This window comes from Carcharhinus amblyrhynchos, chromosome 9 (assembly GCF_965287045.1).
Source record: "Carcharhinus amblyrhynchos chromosome 9, sCarAmb.v2.hapA, whole genome shotgun sequence".
Lineage (NCBI taxonomy): Eukaryota > Metazoa > Chordata > Chondrichthyes > Carcharhiniformes > Carcharhinidae > Carcharhinus > Carcharhinus amblyrhynchos.
The window spans coordinates 385,990-397,614 of NC_137332.1; the positions used below are offsets into that span (position 1 = coordinate 385,990).

The 11,625-nt window shown below is 49.0% G+C and overlaps 1 protein-coding gene across 1 annotated transcript in view; it reads right to left on the bottom strand.

Moving 5' to 3' along the window:
- LOC145347543 (mitochondrial adenyl nucleotide antiporter SLC25A24-A-like) overlaps positions 1-2,716 on the bottom strand; it is a 64,326-nt gene extending 61,610 nt beyond the window's left edge. The window contains exon 1 of the mRNA XM_080195066.1: positions 2,463-2,716. Within this exon, the coding sequence (XP_080051192.1) occupies positions 2,463-2,636 (174 nt within the window). The 5' untranslated portion in view covers positions 2,637-2,716. The remainder of the gene's footprint in view (positions 1-2,462) is intronic.
- Between the last annotated feature and the right edge of the window lie 8,909 nt (positions 2,717-11,625).

Genomic DNA, 11,625 nt, shown 5'->3' on the forward strand with positions numbered 1-11,625 from the left:
TTAACATTACCTAGCTCCCTGAACCTTTTGTATGCTTTTCTTTCCTTTTTGACTAGATTCATTACAACTTTCGCCCACCACGGTTCCTGTAACCTACCAAAACTTCCCTATCTCATCGGAATGTTGTCGTGCAGAACTCACGAATGAGGGGGATCTCACGGAGACTTTTAAAATTCTAACAGAACTGACCAGGGTCGATGCAGGAAGGACGGTCCTGATGGGTGGGGAGTCCAGAATCAGGGGTCACAGTCTGATATTCGGATAGACCATTTAGGACAGAGATGAGGAGAAACCATCAATCGAGGAATTGAGTCTAGGAGTCGAACATAAGAAATAGGAGCAGGAGTAGGCCATCTAGCCCTTCGAGCCTGCCCCGCCATTCAATAAGATCATGGCTGATCTGTCGTGTCTCAGTTCCACTTAATGTTGCAGCTATATCGGACTCTGGTCAGACCCCACTTGGAGTATTGTTCTCAGTTCTGGTCACCTCATTATAGGAAGGATGTGGAAGCCATAGGAAGGGTACAAAGGAGATTTACAAGGATGTTGCTTGGATTGGGGAGCATACCTTATGAGGATAGGTAGAGGGAGCTTGGCCTTTTCTCCTTGGAGAGACAAAGGACAAGGAGTGACCTAATAGAGATGTATAAGATGCTGAGATATTGATCGAATGGATAGTCAGAGGCTTTTTCCAGGGCTGAAATGGTTGCCACAAGAGGACACAAGTTTAAGGTGCTGGGGAGTAGGTACAGAGGAGACGTCAGCTGTAAGTTTTTCACTCAGAGGGTTGGGGGGGTGCGTGGAATCGGCGGCCGGCAACGGTGGTGGAGGCAGATTCGATAGGGTCTTTTAAGAGGCTTTTAGATAAGTACATTGAACTTAGTAAGATAGAGGATTATAGGTAAGCCTAGTAATCTCTAAGGTAGGGACATGTTCGACACAACTTTGTGGGCTGAATAGCATCAAAACTGAAACAGGAGGCGGCCATTCAGCCCCTCAAGCCTGTTCCACCGTTCATTACCATCCCGGTTGATCATCAAATTCAATATCCTGATCCCCTTCAGCTAAATCTAACTTCTTCCTGAAATCAGATGTTTTGGCATCAGCTACTCCCTGTAGTGATGAATCTTCATCAATGATATGTTGAAGACTCCGGAGAATATGTCGTAGCTTCTCCGCTCCGCTGTACATAGAACATAGAACACTACAGCACAAACAGGCCCTTCGGCCCACGAGTTGCGCCGATCACATCAACACCTACCAATCTATAGACCTATCTATAACCCCCAATCCCATTAAATCCCATATACTCATCCAGAAGTCTTTTAAAAGACCCCAGCGAGTTCGCCTCCACCACCACTGACGGCAGCCGATTCCATTCACTCACCACCCTCTGAGTGAAAAACTTACCCCTAACATCACTTCTGTACTTGCCTCCCCGCACCTTAAATCTGTGTCCTCTCGTAGCGACCATTTCAACCCGGGGAAATAGCCTCTGAGAATCCACCCTATCTATTCCTCTCAATATTTTATAAACTTCTATCAGGTCACCTCTCAACCTTCGTCTCCCCAGGGAAAAGAGTCCCAGCTCCCTCAACCTAACTTCATAAGGCATGCCTCCCAATCCAGGCAACATCCTTGTAAATCTCCTCTGTACCCTTTCAATAGCTTCTACGTCCTTCCTATAGTGAGGCGACCAGAACTGCGCACAGTACTCCAAATGAGGCCTGACAAGGGTCTTATAAAGTTGCAGCATTACCTCCCGACTCCTAAACTCAGTCCCTCGGTTAATGAAGGCCAGTACACCATACGCCTTCTTGACCACATCCTCCACCTGCGAGGCCGATTTAAGAGTCCTGTGGACCCGGACCCCAAGATCCTTCTGCTCTTCAACACAGCTAAGACTCCTGTAGTTTCTCTATGTTTTGTATGTTAAATTTCTTCACCCAGAAGGTGGTGAACCTGTGGAATTCATCACTACAGGGAGTAGCTGATGCCAAAACATCTGATTTCAGGAAGAAGTTAGATTTAGCTGAAGGGGATCAGGATATTGAATTTGATGATCAACCGAGATGGTAATGAACGGTGGAACAGGCTTGAGGGGCTGAATGGCCTCCTCCTGTTTCAGTTTTGATGCCCCCGCCCCAGTCTGTTGTTATTCTGTCCAACCAGCATCAACTCAACCACAAGCACCAGGACCCAAAACCATTAAAGATCAGGAAATTCAACCGGCGCCACTCAGACTCACAACCCGCGCCCCCCAACCCCCACCACCGCCCAACCCCACCCCCCAGGCACCGCTCCCCCCCACCACTGCCCCAACCCCACCCCCCCAGGCCCCACCTCCATCCCCCCCCACCAGGCCCGCCTCTTCCCCCCCCCAACCCCCACCTCACCACCCCCAACCCACCCCCCCCACTCCCCCCCCCCAGTCCCGCCTCTCCCCCCCCCCCCCCCCTCACCTCCTGAGCCTCGGGCTGTAGTTTGAGGCCTCGGGCCTGCAGCGCCGCCCGGAGCTCGGACACATCCACGCACCCGTCCCGGTTCACATCCAGCTGGGAGAAGAGCTGCGAATAGCGGCGCTCCGCCTCGGCCTCGGCCTCGGGCTCGGCTCCCTGGCACTGAGCGCACCGCATCGGGAGCGGCTCCGGGAGAGCGGCCGGGTGTCGGCTTTGGGGGAAGTGGGCTGCGGGCCGGGCTCTGCGAGCGGCTCCGGGAAGGGGCTGTGGGCTGCGGGCCGGGCTCTGCGAGCGGCTCCGGGAAGGGGCTGTGGGCCGGGCTCTGCGAGCGGCTCCGGGAAGGGGCTGCGGGCCGGGCGCTGCGAGCGGCTCCGGGAAGGGGCTGCGGGCTGCGGGCTGCGGGCCGGGCGCTGCGAGCGGCTCCGGGGTCTCGGCTGGCTCCGGGCTGGGAGAGGCCGGGTCTGGCTGTGGGCTGGGCCGGGGTCCGGGGTCCGGGAGCGGCTCCGGGTTTGTGTCGGGCCGGTGCGGGCTCCGAGTCCGGGATGTGGGGCTGGGAGCGGCTGTGGGCGGCTCAGGAAATGTGGAATTCAGGGCGGGGAGATACGGCCTGTCCGCCCATCCCAGATATACTAGCCCATCCCCGCTGGAGAATTCCTGAGATTAGACAGAAAGGCGGAGCTGGGATTGGGTCGGGATGATGTGGAGATGCCCGTGTTGGACTGGGGTAAACACAGTAAAAAGTCTGACAACAGGTTTCAGTCCAACTGATTTATTCGATAGTAAACTCACTAACTTTCGGGTTAGTCTCTTCGTCAGGTGAATGGAGAGTTCTGGCCTCAGACAGAGCATATAAAGCACAGACAGTTTACAGATTACTGATTAGAATGCGAATCTTTACACCTAACCTGCTGTTCAAGAAAACCCAGCTTGCAGGTGCAGCAGGTGGTCAGGAAGGCGAATGGGATGCTGGCCTTCATAGCGAGGGGGATGGAATATAAAAGTAGGGAGGTCTTGCTGCAGCTGTATAGGGCATTGGTGAGGCCGCAGCTGGAGTACTGTGTGCAGTTTTGGTCGCCGCACTTTTGCAAGGATATTTTGGCCTTGGAGGGAGTGCAGAGGAGGTTTACTAGGCTGATAACATAAGAACATAAGAAATAGGAGCAGGAGTAGGCCATCTAGCCCTTCGAGCCTGCCCCGCCATTCAATAAGATCATGGCTGATCTGTTGTGGCTCAGTTCCACTTTCCCGCCCTCTCCCCATAACCCTTAATCCCTTCTCTTATCAAAAACCCATCAACCCGCTTCTTAAAAATATTTAGCGAGGCAGCCTCCACCACTTCAACGGGCAGAGAATTCCAGAGATTCACCACCCTTTGAGTGAAGAAGTTCCTCCTCAACTCCGTTCTAAACCGCCTCCCCTTTATCTTGAGGCTGTGCCCCCTAGTCCTACTGTCTTTTTTGAGCGGGAAGAGTCTCTCCATCTCTATCCTATCCATCCCATTCATCATCTTATACGTCTCAATGAGATCTCCCCTCATTCTTCTAAACTCTAACGAGTACAAGCCTAGTTTATTCAGCCTCTCCTCATAGCTCAATCCCCTCAACTCCGGTATCAGCCTAGTAAACCTCCTCTGCACTCCCTCCAGGGCCAAAATATCCTTGCGCAGGTGCGGCGCCCAAAACTGCACACAGTACTCCAGCTGCAGCCTCACCAATGCCCTATACAGCTGCAGCAAGACCTCCCTACTTTTATATTCAATCCCCCTCGCTATGAAGGCCAGCATCCCATTCGCCTTCCTGACCACCTGCTGCACCTGCAAGCTGGGTTTTTGCGATTCATGCACAAGGACCCCGAGGTCCCTCTGCACCGTCGCCTGCTGCAGTTTTTCGCCACGTAAGTAATAGTCCTTCCTACCATTCTTCCTACCAAAGTGGACCACCTCACACTTGCCAACATTAAATTCCATTTGCCATTTCCTGGCCCATTCGCCCAGCCTATCTAGATCCTTCTGCAGACTCTCCACACCCTCCGCACAATTTGCCGTTCCCCCAATCTTGGTGTCATCAGCAAATTTCGACACCCTGCACTCGGTTCCCTCCTCCAGATCATCTATATAAATGGTAAATAGCTGAGGCCCCAGCACCGACCCCTGGGGCACCCCACTAGTCACCATCCGCCAATCCGAATAGCACCCATTGACCCCCACTCTCTGCCTCCTATTTGACAACCAATCCTCTATCCACGCTAACACCCTACCCCCAACTCCATGTCCCCTGACCTTCTGCAATATGCCGGAGTTGAGGGGGTTGAGCTATGAGGAGAGGCTGAATAAACTAGGCTTGTACTCGTTAGAGTTTAGAAGAATGAGGGGAGATCTCACTGAGACATATAAGATGATGAATGGGATGACCACAATTCGGTTACGTTCACCTTAGTGATGGAAAGGGATAGGCATGAACCTCGGGTCAGTAGTTTTAGCTGGGGGAAGGGTAATTATGAGGCTATTAGGAGAGAATTAGGAAGCATAGGTTGGACTAGGAGATTACAGGGACTGGGAACGTCCAAAATGTGGAGTTTTTTCAAGGAGCAGCTATTGCGAGTCCGTGATAGGTATGTCCCTGTCAGGCAAGGAGGAATTGGTAGGGCTAGGGAACCGTGGTGCACCAAAAAAGTTTTGTTCGTTGGTTAAGAGGAAAAAGGAGGCTTATGTTCGGATGAGACATGAGGGCTTGGGAAGTGCACTAGAAAACTTTAGATTGGCTAGGAGGGAGTTGAAGAGTGAGCTAAGAAGGGCTAAAAGAGGACATGAGAAGACTTTGGCTCATAGGGTTAAGGAGAATCCTAAGGCGTTCTATAGGTATGTCAAGAACAGAAGGTTGGTTAGGGCAAGATTAGGGCCAGTTATAGACAGCAGAGGGAAGTTATGTGTGGAACCGGAGGAGATTGGAGAGGCATTGAACCAATATTTCTCTTTGGTGTTCACGCAAGGGGACATGGATATAGCTGAGGAGGACACTGGATTGCAGGGGAGTAGAATTGACAGTGTTGCAGTTGATAAGGAGGATGTGCTAGATATTCTGGAGGGTCTGAAAATAGATAAGTCCCCTGGTCCGGATGGGATTTACCCCAGGATTCTCTGGGAGGCAAGAGAAGTGATTGCAGAGCCTCTGGCTCTGATCTTCAGGTCGTCGTTGGCCTCTGGTATAGTACCGGAAGATTGGAGGTTAGCGAATGTTGTCCCATTGTTTAAGAAGGGGAACAGAGACTTCCCCGGGAATTATAGACCGGTGAGTCTCACTTCTGTTGTGGGCAAGGTTTTAGAAAAAATTATTCGGGATAGGATTTATAGTTATTTGGAGAGTAAAGAATTGATTGGAGATAGTCAGCATGGTTTTGTGGCGGGTAGGTCGTGCCTTACTAACCTTATTGAGTTTTTTGAGAAAGTGACCAAAGAGGTGGATGGGGGTAAGGCAGTGGATGTGGTGTATATGGATTTTAGTAAGGCGTTTGATAAGGTTCACCATGGTAGGCTTCTGCAGAAAATGCAGATGTATGGGATTGGGGGTGATCTAGGGAATTGGATCAGGAATTGGCTAGCGGATAGGAGACAGAGGGTGGTGGTTGATGGTAAATATTCATCATGGAGTTCGGTTTCGAGTGGTGTGCCTCAGGGATCTGTTTTGGGGCCACTGCTGTTTGTAATTTTTATTAATGATCTGGATGAGGGTATAGTTGGGTGGATTAGTAAGTTTGCTGATGACACCAAAGTCGGAGGTGTGGTAGATAGTGATGAAGGGTGTCATAGTTTGCAGGGAGACTTAGACAGGTTGCAGAGCTGGGCCGAGAGGTGGCGGATGGAGTTTAATGCGGAGAAATGTGAGGTAATTCACTTTGGTAGGAATAACAGATGTGTCGAGTATAGGGCTAATGGGAGGACTTTGAATAGTGTGGATGAGCAGAGGGATCTAGGTGTATGTGTACATAGATCCCTGAAAGTTGGGAGTCAAGTAGATAAGGTTGTTAAGAAGGCATACGGTGTCTTGGCGTTTATTGGTAGGGGGATTGAATTTAGGAGTCGCAGCATCATGTTGCAACTGTACACAACTCTGGTGCGGCCGCACTTGGAGTATTGTGTGCAGTTCTGGTCCCCACATTACAGGAAGGATGTGGAGGCTTTGGAGAGGGTGCAGAGGAGGTTTACCAGGATGTTGCCTGGTATGGAGGGGAGGTCCTATGAGGAGAGGCTGAGGGATTTGGGGTTGTTTTCGCTAGAAAGAAGGCAGCTAAGAGGGGATCTTATTGAAACATATAAGATGATTAGAGGTTTAGATAGGGTGGATAGTGATAGCCTTTTTCCTCGGATGGAGAAAGCTAGCACGAGGGGGCATGGCTTTAAATTAAGGGGTGGTAGTTATAGGACGGATGTCAGGGGTAGGTTCTTTACCCAGAGGGTGGTGAGGGATTGGAATGCCCTGCCTGCTGCAGTTGTAAATGCGCCTAGTTTGGGGGCGTTTAAGAGATCCGTGGATAGGTTTATGGACGAGAAGGGATTGGTTTAGGTTAGAGGGTCATTGTTTTTTAACTGGTCGGCGCAACATCGTGGGCCGAAGGGCCTGTTCTGCGCTGTAATGTTCTATGTTCTATGTTCTACCCATTACAGGAAGGATGTGGAGGCTTTGGAGAGGGTGCAGAGGAGGTTTACCTGGATGTTGCCTGGTATGGAGGGGAGGTCCTATGAGGAGAGACTGAGGGATTTGGGGTTGTTTTCGCCAGAAAGAAGGCGGCTAAGAGGGGATCTTATTGAAACATATAAGATGATTAGAGGTTTAGATAGGGTGGATAGTGATAGCCTTTTTCCTCGGATGGAGAAAGCTAGCACGAGGGGGCATGGCTTTAAATTAAGGGGGGATAGTTATAGGACGGATGTCAGGGGTAGGTTCTTTACCCAGAGGGTGGTGAGAGATTGGAATGCCCTGCCTGCTGCAGTTGTAAATGCGCCTAGTTTGGGGGCGTTTAAGAGATCCGTGGATAGGTTTATGGACGAAAAGGGATTGGTTTAGGTTAGTGGGTCATTGTTTTTTTAACTGGTCGGCGCAACATCGTGGGCCGAAGGGCCTGTTCTGCGCTGTAATGTCCTATGTTCTATGTTCTACCCATGTATCTGTCCAAATGCTTTTTAAATGTTATCCATGTCCCTGCCTGAACCACTTCCTCCGGCAGTTCATTCCACATACGTATCACCCTCTGTGCAAAAAAGTTGCTCCTCATTAATTCTTTCCTCTCTTAACTGAAACCGATGCCCTGTAGTTCTCGATTCCCCAACTCTGGGAAAAAGACTGAATGCATTCATCCTATCCATGCCTTTTCCAATCTTAAACACCTCTAAAGATCACATTTCACTTTCCTATGCTCCAAAGGAAAAAGTCCTAGCCTGTCCAATCTTTCCTATAACTCAGTTCCTTGAATCCTGGGAACGTCCTTGTAAATCCCTTCTGCACTTTCTCCAGTTTAATAACATCATTTCTATAGCAAAGTGATCAAAACTGAACACAATACTCCAGGTGTGGCCTCACCAACATCCTGCAACATAACTTCCCAATTTCTAGAACAAAAGAACAAAGAAAATTACAGCACAGGAACAGGCCGTTTGGCCCTCCAAGCCTGCACGACATGCTGTCCGACTGAACTAAAACACCCTACCCTTCCGGGGACCATATCCCTCTATTTCCATCCTAATCATGTATTTGTTCAGGGGCCCCTTAAAACTCACTATCGTACCTCCCCCGGCAGCGAGTTCCAGGCTTGACCACCTTCTGTGTAAAAAAAAAACTGGCTTCGTACATCTCCTTTAAACCTTGCCCCTCACACCTTACATCTGTGCCCCCAAATAATTGACTCTTCCACTCTGGAAAAAAGCTTCTGACTATCCACTCTGTCCACGCCCCTCATAATTTTGTAGCCTTCTATCAAGTCTCCCCTCAACCTCCATTGTTCCAGTGAGAACAAACCAAGTTTCTCCAACCTCTCCCCATAGCTAGTGCCCTCCATACCAGGCAACATCCTGGTAAATCTTTTTTGTACCCTCTCCAAAGTTTCCACATCCTTCTGGTAGTGTGGCGACCAGTATTGAACTCTATATTCCAAGTGCGACCTAACTAAGCTTGTATAAAGCTGCATCATGACTTGCCAATTTGTAAGCTCGATAACCCAGCCGATGAAGGCAAGCATGCCGTATGCCTTCTTGACTACCTTCTCCACCTGCATTGCCACTTTCAGTGACCTGTGTACCTGTACACCCAGATCCCTCTGCCTATCAATACTCTTAAGGGTTCTGCCATTTGCTGTATATTCCTCATTGTATTAGACTTTCCAAAATGCATTTCCTCACATTTAGAACATAGAACCCTACAGGGCAGAAACAGGCCCTTCAGCCACAATCCCACCCAGGTCCTATCCCTACACATCTACCTGCTAATCCCTCTAACCTACACATCCAGGCCACTAAGGGAGAATTTTTTTTAGCATGGCCAATCAACCTAACCCGCAATCTTTGGACTGTGGAAGGAAACCGGAGCACCCGGAGGAAACCCACGTGTACACGGGGACAACGTGCAAACTCCACACAGACAGTGACCTGAGCTGGGAATCAAACCCAGGACCCTGGAGCTGTTAAGCAGCAGTGCTAACCACTGTGCTACGTGCCACCCTTGTCCATTTGTCCAGATTAAACTCAATCTGCCATCTCTCCACCCAAGTCTCCAACCGATCTATATCCTTCTGTATCCTCTGATGGCCCTTATTGCTGTCTGCAAATCCACCAATCTTTGTGTCATCCACAAACTTACAAGTCAAACCAATTACATTTTCCTCCAAATCATTTATATATATATTACAACAGCAAAGGTCCCAACACTGATCCCTGAGGAGTGCCACTTGCCACAGCCCTTCATTCAGAAACACACCCACTGCTACCCTCGTTCTTCAATGATTAAGCCAATTCTATACGCATCTTGGCAGCTCATCTTTGATCACATACGACTTCACCTTCTGTACCAGTCTGCCATGAGGGACTTTGTCAAAGGCCTTACTGAAATCCATTTAGACAACGTCCACTGCCCTACCCTCATCAATCATCTTCATCACTTTGTTGAAAAACTCATCAAGTTACTGGGACATGACCTCCTCTTAACAAAACCATGTTGCCTCTCACTAATATGTCCACTTATTTTCATATTGGGAGTAAATCCTGTCTCGAAGAACCCTTTTCAATAACAGTGGTGTCATCAGCAAACTTGAAATTCGAGTTGGAGGGGAATTTGGCCACACAGTCAAAGGTGTATAAAGAGAATAGTAAGGGGTTGAGGACACAGCCTTGTGGAGCACCAGTTATCCTTACTGACTTTGATCTGTGGGATTGGAAGTCTGGGATCCAGTTGCAGTGGATGGAGCCAAGCCCCGTGTGATGAGTCTTGTTGAAATAATGGTGTTAAAGGCTGAGCTGTCACCTATGAATTGGAGACTGAAGAAGTGGTGGAGACATTGGTGGTGATCTTTCAGGAATCACTGGAGTCGGGGAGGGTTCCAGAGGACTGAGGTGGCACGGTAGCACAGTGGTTAACACTGCTGCTTCACAGTTCCAGGGACCTGGGTTCAATTCCTGGCTCAGGTCACTGTGTGGAGTTTGCATGTTCTCCTCATGTATGCGTGGGTTTCCTCCAGGTGATCCAGTTTCCTCCCACAGTCCAAAGATGTGCGGGTTTGGTTGATTGGCTATACTAAAATTACCCCTTAGTGTCCTGAGATGCATAGGTTAGACAGATTAGCAGGTAAGTATGTAGGGATATGGGGGTAGGGCCCCTGGGTGGGATTGTGGTCAATTTAGGATACATAGGGTGGAGTAGGAAATTGCAGGGGCTGGGAACATCTGAAATGTGGAGCTTATTCAAGGAGCAGCTACTGCGAGTCCTTGATAAATATGTACCTGTCAGGCAGGGAGGAAGTGCTCGAGCGAGGGAACCGTGGTGTACTAAGGAAGTTGAATCTCTGGTGAAGAGGAAGAAGGAGGCTTATGTAGAAATGAGACATGAAGGCTCAGTTAGGGCACTGGAGAGTTATAAATTAGCCAGGAAGGAGTTAAAGAGAGAGCTAAGAAGAGCTAGAAGAGGACATGAGAAGACTTTGGTGGATACGATCAAGGAAAATCCTAAAGCTTTCTACAGGTATGTCAAGAATAAAAGATTGGTTAGGGCAAGATTAGGGCCAGTCAGAGACAGCAGTGGGAAGTTGTGTGTGGAGACTGAAGAGATAGGAGAGGCACTAAATGAGTATTTTTTGACAGTATTCACACAGGAAAAAGTCAATGTAGTCGAGGAGAATACTGCGATACCAGATAGTAGACTAGATGGGATTGAGGTACATAAGGAGGAGGCGTTAGCAATTCTTGAGAGTATGAAAATAGATAAGTCCCCTGGGCCGGATGGGATTTACCCTAGGATTCTCTGGGAGGCTAGGGAGGAGATTGCAGACCTTTTGGCTTTGATCTTCATGTCGTCATTGGCTACAGGTATAGTGCCGGAAGACTGGAAGATAGCAAATGTCCCCTTGTTCAAGAAGGGGAGTAGAGACCACCCTGGGAATTATAGACCAGTGAGCCTTATTTCTGTTGTGGGCAAAGTTTTGGAAAGAATTATAAGAGATAGGATTTATAATCATCTGGAGGGAAATAAATTGATTAGGGATAGTCAACACGGTTTTGTGAAGGGTAGGTCGTGCCTCACAAACCTTATCGACTTTTTTGAAAAGGTGACCAAAGAGGTGGATAAGGGTAAGGCAGTTGATGTGGTGCATATGGATTTTAGCAAAGCGTTTGATAAGGTTCCCCATGGTAGGCTACTGCAGAAAATGCAGATGCATGGGATTGAGGGTGATTTAGCAGTTTGGATCAGGAATTGGCTAGCTGATAGAAGACAGAGGGTGGTGGTTGATGGGAAATATTCAACCTGGAGTTCAGTTACAAGTGGTGTACCTCAAGGATCTGTTTTGGGGCCACTGCTGTTTGTCATTTTTATAAATGACCTTGATGAGGGTGTAGAAGGATGGATTAGTAAATTTGCTGACGACACCAAAGTTGGAGGAGTTGTAGACAGTGAGGATGGATGTTACAGTT